This window comes from Rhagoletis pomonella, unplaced genomic scaffold, assembly GCF_013731165.1.
Source record: "Rhagoletis pomonella isolate Grant_MI unplaced genomic scaffold, Rhpom_1.0 Rhpom_scaffold_00003, whole genome shotgun sequence".
Lineage (NCBI taxonomy): Eukaryota > Metazoa > Arthropoda > Insecta > Diptera > Tephritidae > Rhagoletis > Rhagoletis pomonella.
The window spans coordinates 26,570,631-26,586,202 of NW_023458557.1; the positions used below are offsets into that span (position 1 = coordinate 26,570,631).

General features: G+C 33.4%; 1 protein-coding gene across 1 annotated transcript in view; it reads left to right on the plus strand.

Moving 5' to 3' along the window:
- The first annotated feature begins 10,741 nt into the window (after positions 1-10,741).
- Positions 10,742-15,572, plus strand: part of LOC118736134 (proton-associated sugar transporter A-like) — a 195,641-nt gene continuing 190,810 nt past the window's right edge. Inside the window, exon 1 of the mRNA XM_036466233.1 lies at positions 10,742-11,076. Within this exon, the coding sequence (XP_036322126.1) occupies positions 10,877-11,076 (200 nt within the window). The 5' untranslated portion in view covers positions 10,742-10,876. The remainder of the gene's footprint in view (positions 11,077-15,572) is intronic.

Sequence of the window (15,572 nt, forward strand, 5' to 3'; positions counted from 1 at the left end):
TGCTAATTTCTCGGCCAGTACTTTGGTTAACTGCGACAACTCGCTGGTGCGTACGTATATATCATCTTCGGACGATTCGAAGCTGTTGTTTTGCTTTTCTCGGTTGTTGTCCACTGCTCTGCTTGTGCTATTTGCTGCTTCTTCTGTATACGGAGTAGACGCGACTTCACGGCTGCTGCTTTGTACGCTCGTTATATTTTCGTTTTCGCTCATTTCGGATATTTCGCGACGTTGAATTTGTCGCGCACTCGCTGGGCTTTGTATTTTGTTTTCGCCCCTTCTTATTTGAACGCAACATGTTTCGATTGAATTTACTTTATACACTTTTTGTACACTAGCTCACGCAATGGTTGAGCCCCCATGTAAATCAAAGAATTGATTAGAGTTTAAGAGTATGTAATTAAAGTAATACTAGTTCACAAACAATTAATTATTGAGTCAAATAGTTGTTGAGTTAATGTAACAAATAAGAATAAAGATACACGGCCTCAAACAACACACGGCTGACATTGCTAATTCGGCTGATAGTTCTTATTCGGCTGATACTCGACGGACAACTGAACTGGTCGTTATTTTGTCTTCTCGCATCCTTCACTATGTAAAGGCGCCGCCTTGCAACGAATGTATAGGGATGCCATCCTACATACATATGCATATGCAATATGCATTTGCATATTTTTGTCTTACCTACTCATTACGTTTATATCAACTCGCTTTCTTGTCTGTCCAGATTTCAGCACAATCTTTAAAGTATAGTAAAAGTAAGTATGAACATATTTACTGTAATAAAAGCTTCTATAAAAAGTTTAAACACGCAGAGAATATAGAAAGACTTCTTTGGGCATAGTACTGCGTGAGCTTTGGCATTGGTATAGGCAGGGCCGTCCGATCCCGGGGGTAAATATATGGCCCTCCCCCACAACGCAAAATAATTTTCCATTTATAAACGAATTTCCAAGGGTTTCATTCCATACTTGTTCAGTGTTTTTTTCGTAGTTTGAGGAGTATGCCTTTTTCGTTAGAAAAATTCGTCTAGGAGAGAATTACTTTTGTTATACAGATCAAATAAATGTGTATTATAGTTTTTCTTGTTTTAGTCAAAATGGGCTCTGAAATAAAAAAAAAATGTAAAGAAATAGAGATAACATAACTTTTTGGGTAATAAAACGACATAAATTTCAAGTTCAAAATTTGCGAAATATGTAAATATAGCATGTATATAGTAGGAATGTTGCGAATGTGGAATTTTAGACATCCGCGGATGCGCATGGGGATGCGAATGTTTAAAAGCTAACATCCGAGGTGATTTAGGTAAATAAAAAATCAGTAATTTTTAAAGTTTTTTTATTAATTTAGTACTTAAATTAAACATTTGGAACGTTGTATTTAATAAGGAGTAATTCTGCCTTTTCGGGTTACAGCCTGTTTCTTAAAGGGTCGTAAATCAAACCTGCGCCACTAAGTAACTACTCGCTCGAGGCGACAAAATTGAAGAACTAGAAACTTGAAAAAATTGTAAGTTCTTTTCGATTGAGAGGACTTTCAGTTATATTTCTTTTTTTATTGCGGTGCCATAATTCCTTTTGGAGGATTGCATCGAGGCTGCAAATGTCGTGGTTTTCCAATTTTGAGAACCAATTCTTTAGTTGTTTCAGAATTTGGGAAACCTGTTACGTCATCAGCGATTTTCGATTTTAGTTTTTGTAAGTCATTTTTAATCCTGCCTTATGTGACTGGTTTGAAAAATGTGGGTTTATAGCGAGGTGCTAAATGGGTGGATATGGCAAATAAATTGCTATTTTCTAGGAATGAAAATTCGGAGAAAATTCATTTTTGAAATCGTGGCTGCCAACCAAATTACATACTTTTATTTCTTGTTATTTTGTTGTAAAAAACGGGATTTACAATTATTTGAATTATTGGAATCACGGACGATGAAGGTCTCAAATCTGCTAAGTTCCCGGGTAACTTCTTGGAAAAGTTCACCTGTAATGAATAGCTTTTAATTAAATTTTCTTATTAGCTGAGTCCGACTTTTCCTAGTTGCAGGCAGTCACAATTAATTACTCACCGCTGTCGGTAGCACAAGCCATCAAATCCGTTTTTTTATTCCATTCCATGGGCTCAATGTGCTTTGATATTTTGAGGCAAATTAACAAAAATTTTCAGCACATCGTTAATATAGTATGGGTAGGGCGTATTTCACATTATCGCTGAAATGCAAAAAGCCACAACTAACTTAAGTTTTTTATTCATAAAACGATGTGGGGACTTATGATTCGATGAAATGCACCATTATCAATCAAAAAATGAATTTTGGATTTTTATTTAGTTCCGTTTAGTTTGTATTTCAGGGGCGATGTGAGTTACGCCCTTTCCATATCATACTAACGATATATTGCATGCCAAGTCCCACTCCTCAATAGATATTAAATTCGCCTTGAATTAGTTTTTATTGGATTTGTGAACTTGGTTGTCAACTTATTCACATAACATTTTATCTTTATTTCAATCCCTGCTAATTTTGGCAATTAGTACAAAATTAAAATAAATGTTATTGTTTTCGAGTTGAAAGACTAATGAAAGGAAAGAATCATAATAAGTTTTGTGAGAAAAAAAAATTACACTTATCTAAGGAAAATTAGTAAAAATACTAGCGATGCATCCAGTTTTCTCAACAGACCTTTGACAAATAATATTCGATAGTAACATAATTCTTAACTAATTGAAGGTTATCTTTTAACGCACAAATATTCGATTCTCTTTATAGCTAGACGTTGAACATTTCCGCTAGAAATAACTTTTAAAGGATCTTACTCTCCACAAGAAAAAATGTTGGCTACAATTTGTCATTTTGTTCGCCAGATATACGGTTTTTCAGTGCACTTGCACAAAATTCGCATTCGCAAAAGCTCTGCATTGATTATTGTGAATGCGAAAGCGAATGCGAATGTTAAAATTAATGCGGAAGCTCGGCAGTTGCGAATGCGAATGCGAATATTCGCAACAACCCTGGTATATAGTACCAGCTTTTGCCCGCAGCATCGCAAGCGTGATGTTTGGTTTGACGCAATTATTTCAATTGTACCAAAGAAGGAAACCAATAATTTAACCAAATATATATATAATAAAAAATTTTGAGTTTTTCGTGGCACTAAAAGTTACAATATATGTGTGTGTATTGTGTTAATTATAAACTCGTAATGAAATATGAAAAGTAAATAAATAAAATTAAAAAAGCAAAACAAATGCGAGAAGTCGTTTTGCATATCGTCGGTGATATTTGATCGCTTCTGGCAACCGTTCATTTTCATCAGCCAAAGGTAGACAGTTTTGTCATTGGTTTATTAGGGTGTAACGATTTGCAGTATCATCGACCTTTCTTTTTAATGCATATTTTTGAGTTTCTAGTGCATTTTTTGATTTTATTGTGCACATTATATGCGAATAATTTCTATTCTTTACCTTAGTGATAATCCTCGTTCCTTCTTTCTTATAGGAGTCTTAGCATACAAATGCATATGTATATGCATATTAGGGTGCCTTTTCTTAAATACGGCCTTGAATTTATATTGTTTATTAACCGGACTTTCAGATTATTTGAGCAGTGTGGCTAAGGAGCTCATCAATATTTATTCAAAATTGATACAAACAATCGCTCTTTAGAAGAAAGTGTTTTTTTAGGGAATTTTATAAAAATGGCGGTGGCACCGCCAACTTATATCATATATGTGTATCTCAAAAACTATTTAACCGATCTTGACCAAATCTGGCATACACATTGCGCTTAGACTCCTTAAGCACCACATTTCGGGACAATCGGTTAAAAAGCACGGCCTCCAGCCACGTAACGGTAATTTGGAAAATCTCACAGTTAGCTACATTTTAGGGGGAGTAGGGTTTTGTCCGAATTCAAAAAGACTCAATACAGTGCTTAAGGACGCTAAGAAAAATTTGTGTACCAAGTTTGGTTGAGATCGGTGGGGTAGTTTTTGAGATACGCATATATCATATAAGTGGGCGGTGCTACCCCCATTTTCTTAAAATTTCTTGAAAAACCACTTATTTGTTCAAGAGCGATTGTATATGTCATTTTGAATAAATATTGATGAATTCCTTAGTCCGGTACATACACAATATAAATTCAAGGCCGTATTTAAGAAAAGTAGCCTTACTTTGACAATTTTTATGCGGTTGCAATAAATGAGCCATCAGTTTATTTAAAAATAGGTTTGTGGAAATTATCGATGGTCAAAACTTTAAAAATTAAGAGAAATATGTGTTATTTTTATATATTTATTATATACCATATATAATCTTTCTTACTAATATTATAAATGTGAAAGTTTGTATGTTTGGATGTTTGGGAGATCATCACGCGGAAACGATTGATCAGATCTGCATGAAATCTTGTACGCGGCTAGCTTATGGGACAGATTGGTCTTTAAGAGTTACAACCTGTTAAAAAAGTTTAATTTATTTAATATGCGGGAACGACTAAATGGATTTGCATGAAAACTTGCACACAGATAGCTTATGTCCTAGATTAGAAAGTAGGCTACTTTTATTAAGAGTTTCCACCTGTTAAAAAAGTGTACTTAAATTAATACCCGGAAACGATTGAACGGATTTGCATGAAATTTAGCAAGCGGATAGCTTATGACCTAGGTTGGAAAATAGGCTACTTTTTTTAAGAGTTGCCATCTGTTAGAAATGTTTGATTTAATTAATACGCGAAAATGAGTGAACTGATTTGCATGGAAGTTTTCACACAGATAGCTTATGAGCTAGGTTGAAAAATAGGCTACTTCTTTTAAGATTTACCACCTGCTAAACAAGTTTAATTAAATTAATACGCGGGAAAGTCTGAACGGATTTGCATGAAATTTTGCAGGCAGATGGTTATGACCTACAGTGGAAAATAGGCTAACTTTTTGAAAGAGTTGCCACCCGTTAAAAAAGTTTAATTAAATTAATACGCGGAAACGACTGAACAGATTTGCATGAAATTTTGCTCACAGATAGCTTATGACCTAGGTTGGAAAGTAGGCTACTTTTTTTTTAAGAGTTGCCACCCGTTAGAAATGTTTGATTTAACTAATACGCGAAAATGAGTGAACTGGTTTGCATTGAAGTTTTCACACAGATAGCTTATGAGATAGGTTGAAAAATAGGCTACTTTTTTTAAGATTTACCACCTGCTAAAAAAGTTTAATTAAATTAATACGCGGAAACGACTGAACAGATTTGCATGAAATTTCGCACAGAGATAGCTTATGACCTATGTTGGAAAATACGCCACTATTTTAAGAGTTGCCACCTATTAGAAAAGTTTAATTAAATGAATACGCCGAAATGACTGAACTGATTTGCATGAAAGTTTGCACACAGATGACTTATGACCTTGAGTTGGTAAATAGGCTACTTTTTTAAGAATTGCCACCTGTTTGAAAATGAAATTTTGGTCACAGATGGTTTATGACCTGGATTGAAAAATAGGCTACTTCCTCAACCGGTTTCCTGATCAGAACGAAATTTGGTACACTTACTACGGATTTCGGAAGGATGGTCTTAGAATGAAAGTAAGTTCGATAACTCAAGGCCCCTCCCATACAAGTTGGAATTTTCATATTAGATACATATCTCTGGAAGTATTTGTGGGAGAGAACTGGATCTTGGTATAGTGATGTGAAATCAATGTAGGCATTAATCGATTGATGTTTTAATCAATTAGTTAATTCGTTTAAATTTAATCTGATTATAGTTAATCATGATTAATTTTAATCTTACTAAACAGTTAATCATAGCCGCGATTATAAAACATGAAATTTTTAATCTTTAACTCTTAATTTGATCAAGTAGGTTTGGTGATTAATTAATTTATTCTGGAATTTTCCAGTGTTTACAAAGCAAGTTAATCCGGTATGGCTAAGTCGGGTTTCCTCATCAATCTGAGCAATTTGGTGTGCATTTTCATTAAGATCTATACCAACAAACGTTTTACAAACTAGGTTTATGTATTACTAATAACAATAATTATATTTTTTTTATATTATGTGCTTTTTATAAGCGTAAAAAACAAAATAATTACTATAACTGGTGTTTGGTTTCAAATTCGGACAAACTAGACAACATAATCAGATTTCATTTTTAATTGGATTAACGATTAATGATTAAAATTAAATAGTCGTAATCGCAGCCAGCTATTAACGAGTAAAAAAATTGTATCATTAATCGACAAATAAATTTTAATCGTCAAACGCGATTAACATTTTAATCGTTAATCAGATTAACTTTTTGCCAACACTGTGTGAAATCATATTCATATTCACGGAGAAAAATGGACGATTTTGGAAAAGAGGCGTAGCAACTCCCATACCGACTGAAAGTTTCATATTGCATATCTCTTCAAATGTTTGGGGTAAAGTACTCAAGCTTGGTATGGAAATACATAGGTATGTATGTATGTGAAACTAATACAATACGTATGGACAAAATGAGAGTTATTGGAAAAGGTGGTGTGGCAACTCCCATGCAAATTGATTTTTCTATGCTGCATATCTCTGGAGGTGTTTATTGCAGAGGACTGGAACTTGGCACCGAGATGTGTATACAAAATTAATTCCATATTCATGGAGAAAAATTTGCGTTATTCGAAACGGAGACATGGTACCACCCGTAAGAAATTTTCTGCATATCTCTAGAGGTGTTCATGGTAGAGTACTGGGACTTGGTCCTGGGGTATGTAAAATCAAGTCTAAATTCATGGAAGAAGATTAGGGTTATAAGAAAAAAGGGGCGTGGCACTTCCTGTACAAATTGACTTTTCCTTGCCACATATCCCTGGAAGTGTTTGTGGAAGAATACTGGAACTTGGTATGGAGTTGTGTATACAAAATGTATCAATTGCTCATGGAAAAATGTGACTTATTAAAAAGGAGGCATGTCGCCCATACATACTAAAGACTTCTTAATACATATCTCTGGAAGGATAGGAAATCTCTGGAAGTATTTTAAATTTGTTATGGAGATTTATTTTATAAGTGCCGTACTAACACAAAAAATTTCATTTGATTGAAAAGGGAGAGCCGGGTTCGGCCTTATATCTAAAGCTCTCTTGGGGCATTTGCTACAGTAACGAGGAGCACGGTTACCAAAATTGGTAACTTTTAAACGATTTGGTAACTTGGTAACTTTTATTTTTTTTTGGTAACTTTTGCAACCAAACATCTATTTGCATTCCTAGAAAGAAATGAATTATGTTTTGCCTGTGCGTAATTATAAAAACCCTTCGAGTTTCAGTGGCAGCACTTCGATAACATTTACACAATTTACTTCGATAAAATTAGAGCCATCTCATTCATATTCGAATACTGGAAATATTTGAATTACAGTGGCAGCACCACGGGCTGCACTTCTGAAACAACTTTCGAATGTTTGCGATACATTTTGAATTCTACAGTAAAAATGGTATAAAAATTCGGCCATCTGGCAATTTTTGGTAAGGTCCACAAATCGTTTTGATTATTCCGGCACCAAAAAAATGTCGCGTGCTTTTTACCAGTCCCACCTACCGACATGTATTTCGACCCACAGAATCGAATCTGAGGTCCGTTTGACACGTACAGTAAACTATGAAAAAAACCGAAAAAATAGCTCGAAATTTCGGTTAAAAGCACCTGGCACTTGTTTTGTATGCCGGTGCCATTTTTCCGTGAGTCGCAGGTTCAAATATCGGCACATTCCGAACGAAAAATGACACTGAAGATGGCACAATGGTTTGTCTCCAAACCAAATTTGCCAAAAGATGACGAAAAATCGTTCCACATTACATCATACTCCTACCGTGTCGGAAACACCAACAACGAAAACGAGAATACCGGCACATGCAGTAATTGATTGATAGAAAAATATCTTCTAATAAAAAAAATTATTATAATTGTCAATAGCATTTTCAATCTTTATAATTTATCAAGAAAAGAGATTTAAACTTCTTTGCTGTGTTTTGTGTTTTGATAAATAATCGAAAATTGACAATTTATAAAAATATTGAAATTATTAAGTGCACAGAATCGGGCTGTAAGTACATACACATTTGTTATGAAATATAGCAGTTTTATTCAGTATATTTTTTTTCTCAGTGAAGAAGTGAAGATTTTGGTATTGAAGATTTGGTAACTTTTGGTAATTTTTTTTTAAGAGATTTTGGTAGAAAAAAATGTTGGCGAGTGGCAACCATGATGAGAAGTGGTATTTTATCAAGGCCAGGTTACTAAATTTGAGTTGGAAATATTAGAACCCGCCGTGGCACCTCCAAGAAGGTTACACGTTCACCCGTCGTATCCCTGGAATCATTTTAAGGTAAACTTTCGTATGCCTAGCGCGCAGATGAGATTTTATAATTTCATAGTTGTAAACGGCCTAAATACCTTAACTCGCTTAAAAAATAACGAGCTATAACGAAATGGGCACAGAAATAAAATATAACATAATTAAATTTTTTTCATATTTGTATAAAAACGTGGGGTGAAACCCGCGGGTATAAGCTAGTATGCCTATATATTCTCTTGTCAGATCATATTCGATCGTTGAAATCGACAGGTCGCGATCTTTAAATGACCTTCAAAAAATCTATAAAAATAGGAAATAATATTTCTCATAAAAACTAATAAAATTAGGTGGTAGGTTCTTGAAATTAAAAAAAAAAACCTTTTCGATGGGCACCCTAATGCTTATATGTTGCTAAGACTCCTAGAATACTATATAGATACGAACATTAAATATTTCAGAATATGCAGTTGGTTCTAAAAGCGCAGAACATTCTAATTTCAGGCAGTTCGAATTTGTGAACTTCTACTTTCGCTCGCTAAATTACTTAGAATTTTATAAGCACTTAGGACTTGTTTCTGTTATCCAAAGCTTGGAAGTTTTATCAAACATTCGAACAACTTTTGCAGACTTGGGAGATCGAATCTCTCGGGATTTGTGGGGCAGCAAAAAAGGATCCCTTTTGTGCTAAGTAGGTCCATGATGCGTTATAGTTATAACACGATTAAATTTAAAAATTACACCTTTCTATTCAATCATGTGCATTTTCGGTTTCGGTTTTTCTTTCGCATTTATCTTTCTTTACCAGTGGGCCTGCGCGCTGGAAATGCTCATATTGAGATGTCTTTATAATTTAATTAAATTTTCTGTGTGCTTCTTAGCTTTCAAATGCGTTTGCGCAAGCATAAAAGTATAAAGGCAGTTAGTATTGCACAGTAAATCAGAGTTGGGTGCCTTGCTATTAAAAAACTTCTAAAAAACTATGTATGATCTAGCTCTCAAGAATAACGAGGTTTTCATATAAAAAAACGTTCAAGAAATTAAAATGAATTGTTTTCATTAAAAATATTGCAGATGCAGGTCTTAAGAAATTTCGTACGTTTTATACTTCACTCTTTTAAAATCACAGAAAGAATGCAAAATATTACTAGAGAACTAAATACTACTAACGAGGATTAAATAAACAATATTTTCTTAAAAAAATTTAATTTTGAATATTTGCGAAAAGACACCAACTGTATAAATGGTAATTGTGAAGTATCATTTTATGCACTGTCCTAGAAGTTGTGTTTATGTATGTATATCATATTTGTATACGCATATGCATGCCTATATATATGTATGTATGTTGGTATATGTATGCGCATATGCATGTCTATTACATAATATGGGAGTGCACATACATATATACGTATGTAAATACATATGTATGTGTACAGGGGCGCACCCAGGAATATATTTTGGGAGGGGTTTATACTTCTGAAAATTCGCTTCAGATAAAATGATCATTAAAGTACATTTATGCAAGTTTTATGTACAGTATGTAATAAATAAATAAACTTTTTGAAGTTTCATAAACTGCATTTATTTACATAAATTTAGCCAAAAGCTCAAACATTTGTAATCGACTTCGAAAACGGGGTAGGTTATCAATTCGTCGGAATAGTATGCTAACGCATAACTTTGGACCACGTGAACCGAAAGATTGTACCTCAAGGGTCTTTCCGTAATTTGAAATTATTGTTAAATATAAAGTTCTATAAACACAGGATGCGCCTAACTTTCAAAAGTAATAAAAAATTAAAAAAAAGAGTTTTAATGTTCATTTTCCTTGATATCTGGTTTCTGGTTTTCGAATGAGATGGTGATTTTTTACGATTGCCTAATTTTTTTAATATTTTGAATACCGAGAAAATTAAATCAACTTGAATTTTTGTTATGTAGGCAATTTTGGTGGAACGAATTCGAAGTGGGCAAATTAAATCTTCGAATCCTTGTTAAGGACACATCAGTTGTAAACTCTTTTAGGCTCAGTAAGTGAGTATGCATTGCATATTTTTAGGTTTCATTCGCAGTTAAATTTTTAAGAGCTCTCAAAAAAAACGAAAAATTCATATAAAATGGCGCACAAGAAATGGAATAGGAATTTTCTTCTATCAAAATTTCTTAAATCAATTTGCACCTCTCAAGAAAAAAATGCTCGTATATTTATTTCTTCAAGAAAATTTACAGCAAAAGCAAAGTGCTTTATAATAAAAAATATTTCTTGTGATTTTTCTTGAGAGCTGGCACCCCTTGTGTGCGCTAATGTATGTGTATATATATAGGAAATCACGAATTCCAAACACAAAAGGCGCATGCTTTTAGGCCACTTGTAAATGACTATTTCATTCGTAAAGTATTCGTTGGGGGGAAAAGATTTCATTATATAAGTATGTAAATATGATGCTTGCAGAGCTAGCGTGATGCGAATTTAGTAGAGAACATTTTTGAAAAAAATGTTTTTGTGAATAAAGTAAATAATTTGATGATTCCATCAATAATTTAAATGCCAATTGGTATGGAGAAATTGCATGAGTACCAAGGAATTTCTGGGCGCCTACACGATTGGCGAGAGTCGTGTAAAGAGAGATTTTCAAAACTTAAAGAAAATTATTCGATAAACATTTTTGAAATTGCCAAAAACTCTGCAGACGATCAACTAAAAGGAAATGCAAGTGCATCCCAGGACTATTCACATATATACCGGTAAATATATACAATATTTATTCTACAATATACACTTACATACATATATTAGCGTCCGACCGAAGCTGGAATTTTGGCCGAAGCCTAAGCCGAAGCCTAATATTAGGTACTATTCAATATTCGGCCGAACACCGAAGCCGAAAATTAAAAGCCTTTGCTTTTTTAATTCGTAACAATTTATTTTTCTTATTAAAAAAACAATACCTTACAAACATACATTTTTCCACAGCGGCAAATATTTTTGGTATTGTGAAGGATGCAATTGTAAATTTCAAGCTTGATTGTTTTTTCACGCTTCACTTCCCAGGGTAAGCTCTTCTGGAACACATTCCAAATCGTAGTTGACTTTTTTCTGTTGAAAAACTTCCAAATAGCGCTCGTGTTTCTACAAAATCACAGCAAAACGCAATTGTATCAATTTTATGTATTTGTTTGTATAACTACCCATTTGCACAAAATTATTGTACGTTACATTTTTGATGAAATTCACTTTTTGATGCAACTTTGTTTTATAGCCGATGACGCATCACCTGTTCAAATATTACGGCTTAAATTTCAATAACAATTTCAAAAATTTACTGTAAATTTTAACGTATGTGACAATGCATTTTTTTTGTGGGCGTAATTATCGTGTGTGCTAAGAAATTATAATGTAGAGACCATACAACAAAAATCTTGTGTTTAGTTATATTTATATATTATCTCAGCTAAGCGTTAATGGTGCTTACCAAAGCAGAAAAAAGTACAAAGAACACTTTCCCGTAAAATTTGGTTTTTGTAACATACGATAATTTTGCGCAATGGGGTCGATATAGAGTTCTTACATTTTCAAAAGTGTTATGTAGAGATGTGAAACAACAACAAAATTTCAGCAACTGTCGTAAAATAATGTAACTTCACGATAAATAGAATACATTGTGACTTGCCTAATTGTGCGGCATTTTCGGTCGAAGGCCGAAGCCGAAGATAAAAAACCAGCCGAATAGGCCGAATACCGAAAGCCAGGCCGAACCTTCGGTCGGACACTAACATATATACATATCGTCACACACATGCCAGAAGCATAAATGTACAAATTTATCAGTTTTGAGTTATTGGGTTGACTCTATTAACTTTTGGATGTTCTACGTTATACCAAAACCCAGAATACCGTGTGTGCACGGAAAGCATATATTTTACAATTTCACTTGGATAAATGTAGAGTTATGTCTCGTAAAAAAACTTTTAAACTTGATTTCCCAAAATTTTAATTTTTACACATTCATGTTTCTCATGCTTTATGTAGGGAACTCAGTTAACTGCAAATACACTATAAGTTCATTATTTTTAACTAGCAGGAACCATGATTCGACTATTAATTGCTGCCTAATATAATACGAATATATGCTTATACATATATGTATATACACAGGGCCGTGGAGAGAAAACTCGTATCCAGGACTGAAAAACCCAGAGTTGCTACTTTGTGCGTAATTCCTCAAAACCTGAGGAATTTCGGGTGCGCTTGAGTACTTTTTGAGGATTTTTATTTTAAAGAATTTTTTAAGGAATTTTCTCTCGATATATTTGCAAATTATAAATGCAACCATGTTTTACACAAGAGAGTTGTTAAATCGCTCTGCAAATTTTTTAACAAAAAGCTTTCCGAAGTTTAATAAAGAGCAAAATACACTACACAAGCGGCTTGTCAAACATTCTTCGAACCTACTTTTCCCATTTCGCCATACACCATGCAACAAACATGACTCGTTCTAGCAAAGAATTTTAGCTTTCTTTCGGTTCACAATGTAAAAGGGTTTGGCTTTCTTCAAATATTTCTCTCTTGCGTCCTCATTCGGTAAAAATTCCGGTGCGAATGAGGCGATTTTATCGTACACAACGTAAGCAATTTGATCAGATGTCAACATGGCGGCCAGAAAATCAAAAAAATTTAATTTTTGTTGACATTTCCCTCAAACTGCTTCTCAGACCTTCAAACACCCCCATACACAACATAAATAGCTTTAAGGAAAGGGATATCTCGCATGGTTTGTCATTTGTTTTTGAGGAATTTGGATTTTCTTTGTGGCAATACTGGACGTAACACTATACGTAAATTTTATTAATTAAAAAGCATGTAAACAATTAAATCTTTTCCATGTAAGGTTTCTTTTATGTATAGAGTCAGAAACCATTAAAAAACCTAAACCGAAGGAACAGTTTCTAGCGGAAATATGAAAAAATATTTGTTTCTATAATGAATTTAATAAGTTTTTATCAAACGGGCCGAGCGGGGCATTTTAGGGGCCGGAAATCCTCGTAAATTCCGGCAACGGGGATCAATTGGGGAGCCGATTCTTTAAGATAATATATTTATTATTTACTCACAACAAATTCCATAGTCTCCACTGGTAGTTAAAGAGTATTTTAATGTTAAATTTAAAATATGCCTATAGTGCAGGATTTTATTTGATAAAAATAAGTATATAAAATGAACACAAACCACTCACCTCTGTCTGAATAACGGTAGAAAGATACCATTAATAATTGCCGCATTTATAGGCTCCACAGAATATGGAATCTGGCAACGGGATCAAGCTAACAGGATTCAAAAGGGAGAAATATTAACGAGTCCTGTCAGCGAATAGACCTTAGTGACATCTCTTGGTGAGATTTGAAAAACTTATGATTAGAACGCAGGTCTAAACAAATGGCCTATTGTGTAAGGCGACTGATAGCCGATGGACAACCATATCCTAAAATTCGCATTACGTATGGCTACTGGCTACTGACTGTCGGCTACTGAGTCTAGTAGCGGAATTTTCTATTTCCCGCTATCGACGATTTTGTTATTTCGCTAGCTTAGAGTGAAATGTTGCTAAGTCCACTTTTTATGAACAATTAGTTTTTGATGCAGGAAGCAAGGAATATTGAAAATGCGCCGTTTCTGAAAGGATCTAACTACTTGTTTTATTTCTACCCGTTTTATTCCGTGATGTGCAAAATTGCTAAGTCCAAAGTAGTCATATGAATAAATATAAATAATTTTTTTTACGCTAGGGTTTTGCAACAACATTACTTTTGAATATTTATGTACATATGTATGTATGTATATACATATACGGACTTGGTCACGCCGATTTGGTCCTTTTTCAAGATCGTGGTGAATGAAGTCAAACATGTATTGTCAAAGATTAGGAATCGTTTGAGAAATTAATAGTAGTTGCAAGCATAAATATAAGTATTTGCATGCATTAACATAATACAATTAGGGCCCATTTTAAGTCCATTTTTCGTGGTTTCTAAATTTGCCGTTATATGAAAGTAGGGGACGTGCAACAAGTGTTTACATAAATATTTTAGTTAATTCCATTATGTGAAAAAGTAACTGTAGGTAGGTAAATGCAATAGTCTTTAACATATCCTGGAAAATCCTTTTGAGGACTCTCCAATTGGACGATATTGCGTTGCATTCAGCTTGAACGAAAAAAGTCACTCCTTGGCATACTTTTCTGTAATCCTGTTCTTTCATTTAAAGGTTATTTATAAAATTGAAGAGATTTTTTTTTAGAAAAAAACTGGAGATCCACTTAAGTTTTTCGATATAACTTTGGTAAATGTTCCTCGATCGGCACGTAATAATTACCAAATTGACGGCGAGACTTGCTATTACTGATTTATGATAATAATATGATGAAAATCATTCAGACTATAAACAAACTAGTAATAACCCCCCGAAATTCGGGTGAATGCATTAAAGAAATACTTGCAGATACTAAGTATTTAAACTTAAGTAAAAAATAAAACGTGATGTTCATGAATATACCTCAGTATTTAGCTCAAAATTTATTTAAAGAACTTCGAACTTCTTTCTTGGGAACGGTATAGTTGTGATAGCTTAATTGATCTACTCAGATGTTACGATTTTTCCATATTTGATCAACTTGATTTAGAGGAAATGGTAGCATTCCTAAATCTATGCTTGCTTAACAGTCTGCAACAATTAACGTTTGTGAAACAATTAAACATTAAAATAAAGAATAAGTGGTATGACTACGAACTGACACAACTAAATAAAAGAAAATCAGAGGCATACAATTTAGCAAAAGCATCACACCAATGGTCAGACTACTACAGCATTAAAAAAGAATACAAAAAAATGATAAAACTGAAAAAAATTAAATATATGGAGAATAAAATTATAACTAACCAGTCCGATAGCAAGTTAATGTGGAAATATTTAAAACAGACGGTTTGCTATGATGGTATAAAAGATGATATTACATTATTACATCATGGTGGTCAATATATTGATATTAAAAATCAAATAGCAGAGGTCTTAAATACCTACTTTGTTGAAAGCATAGTGGAAATAAATAATGATATTGAAAATATAGAATATAGTGATAACTTCTATTATAACATCGATAGCACATTTAAATTTAACGAAATAACTACTGATGACATAGTGCGAATTGTCAAGAAATTTAAATATAAAATTGGTGGGAAAAAATTAT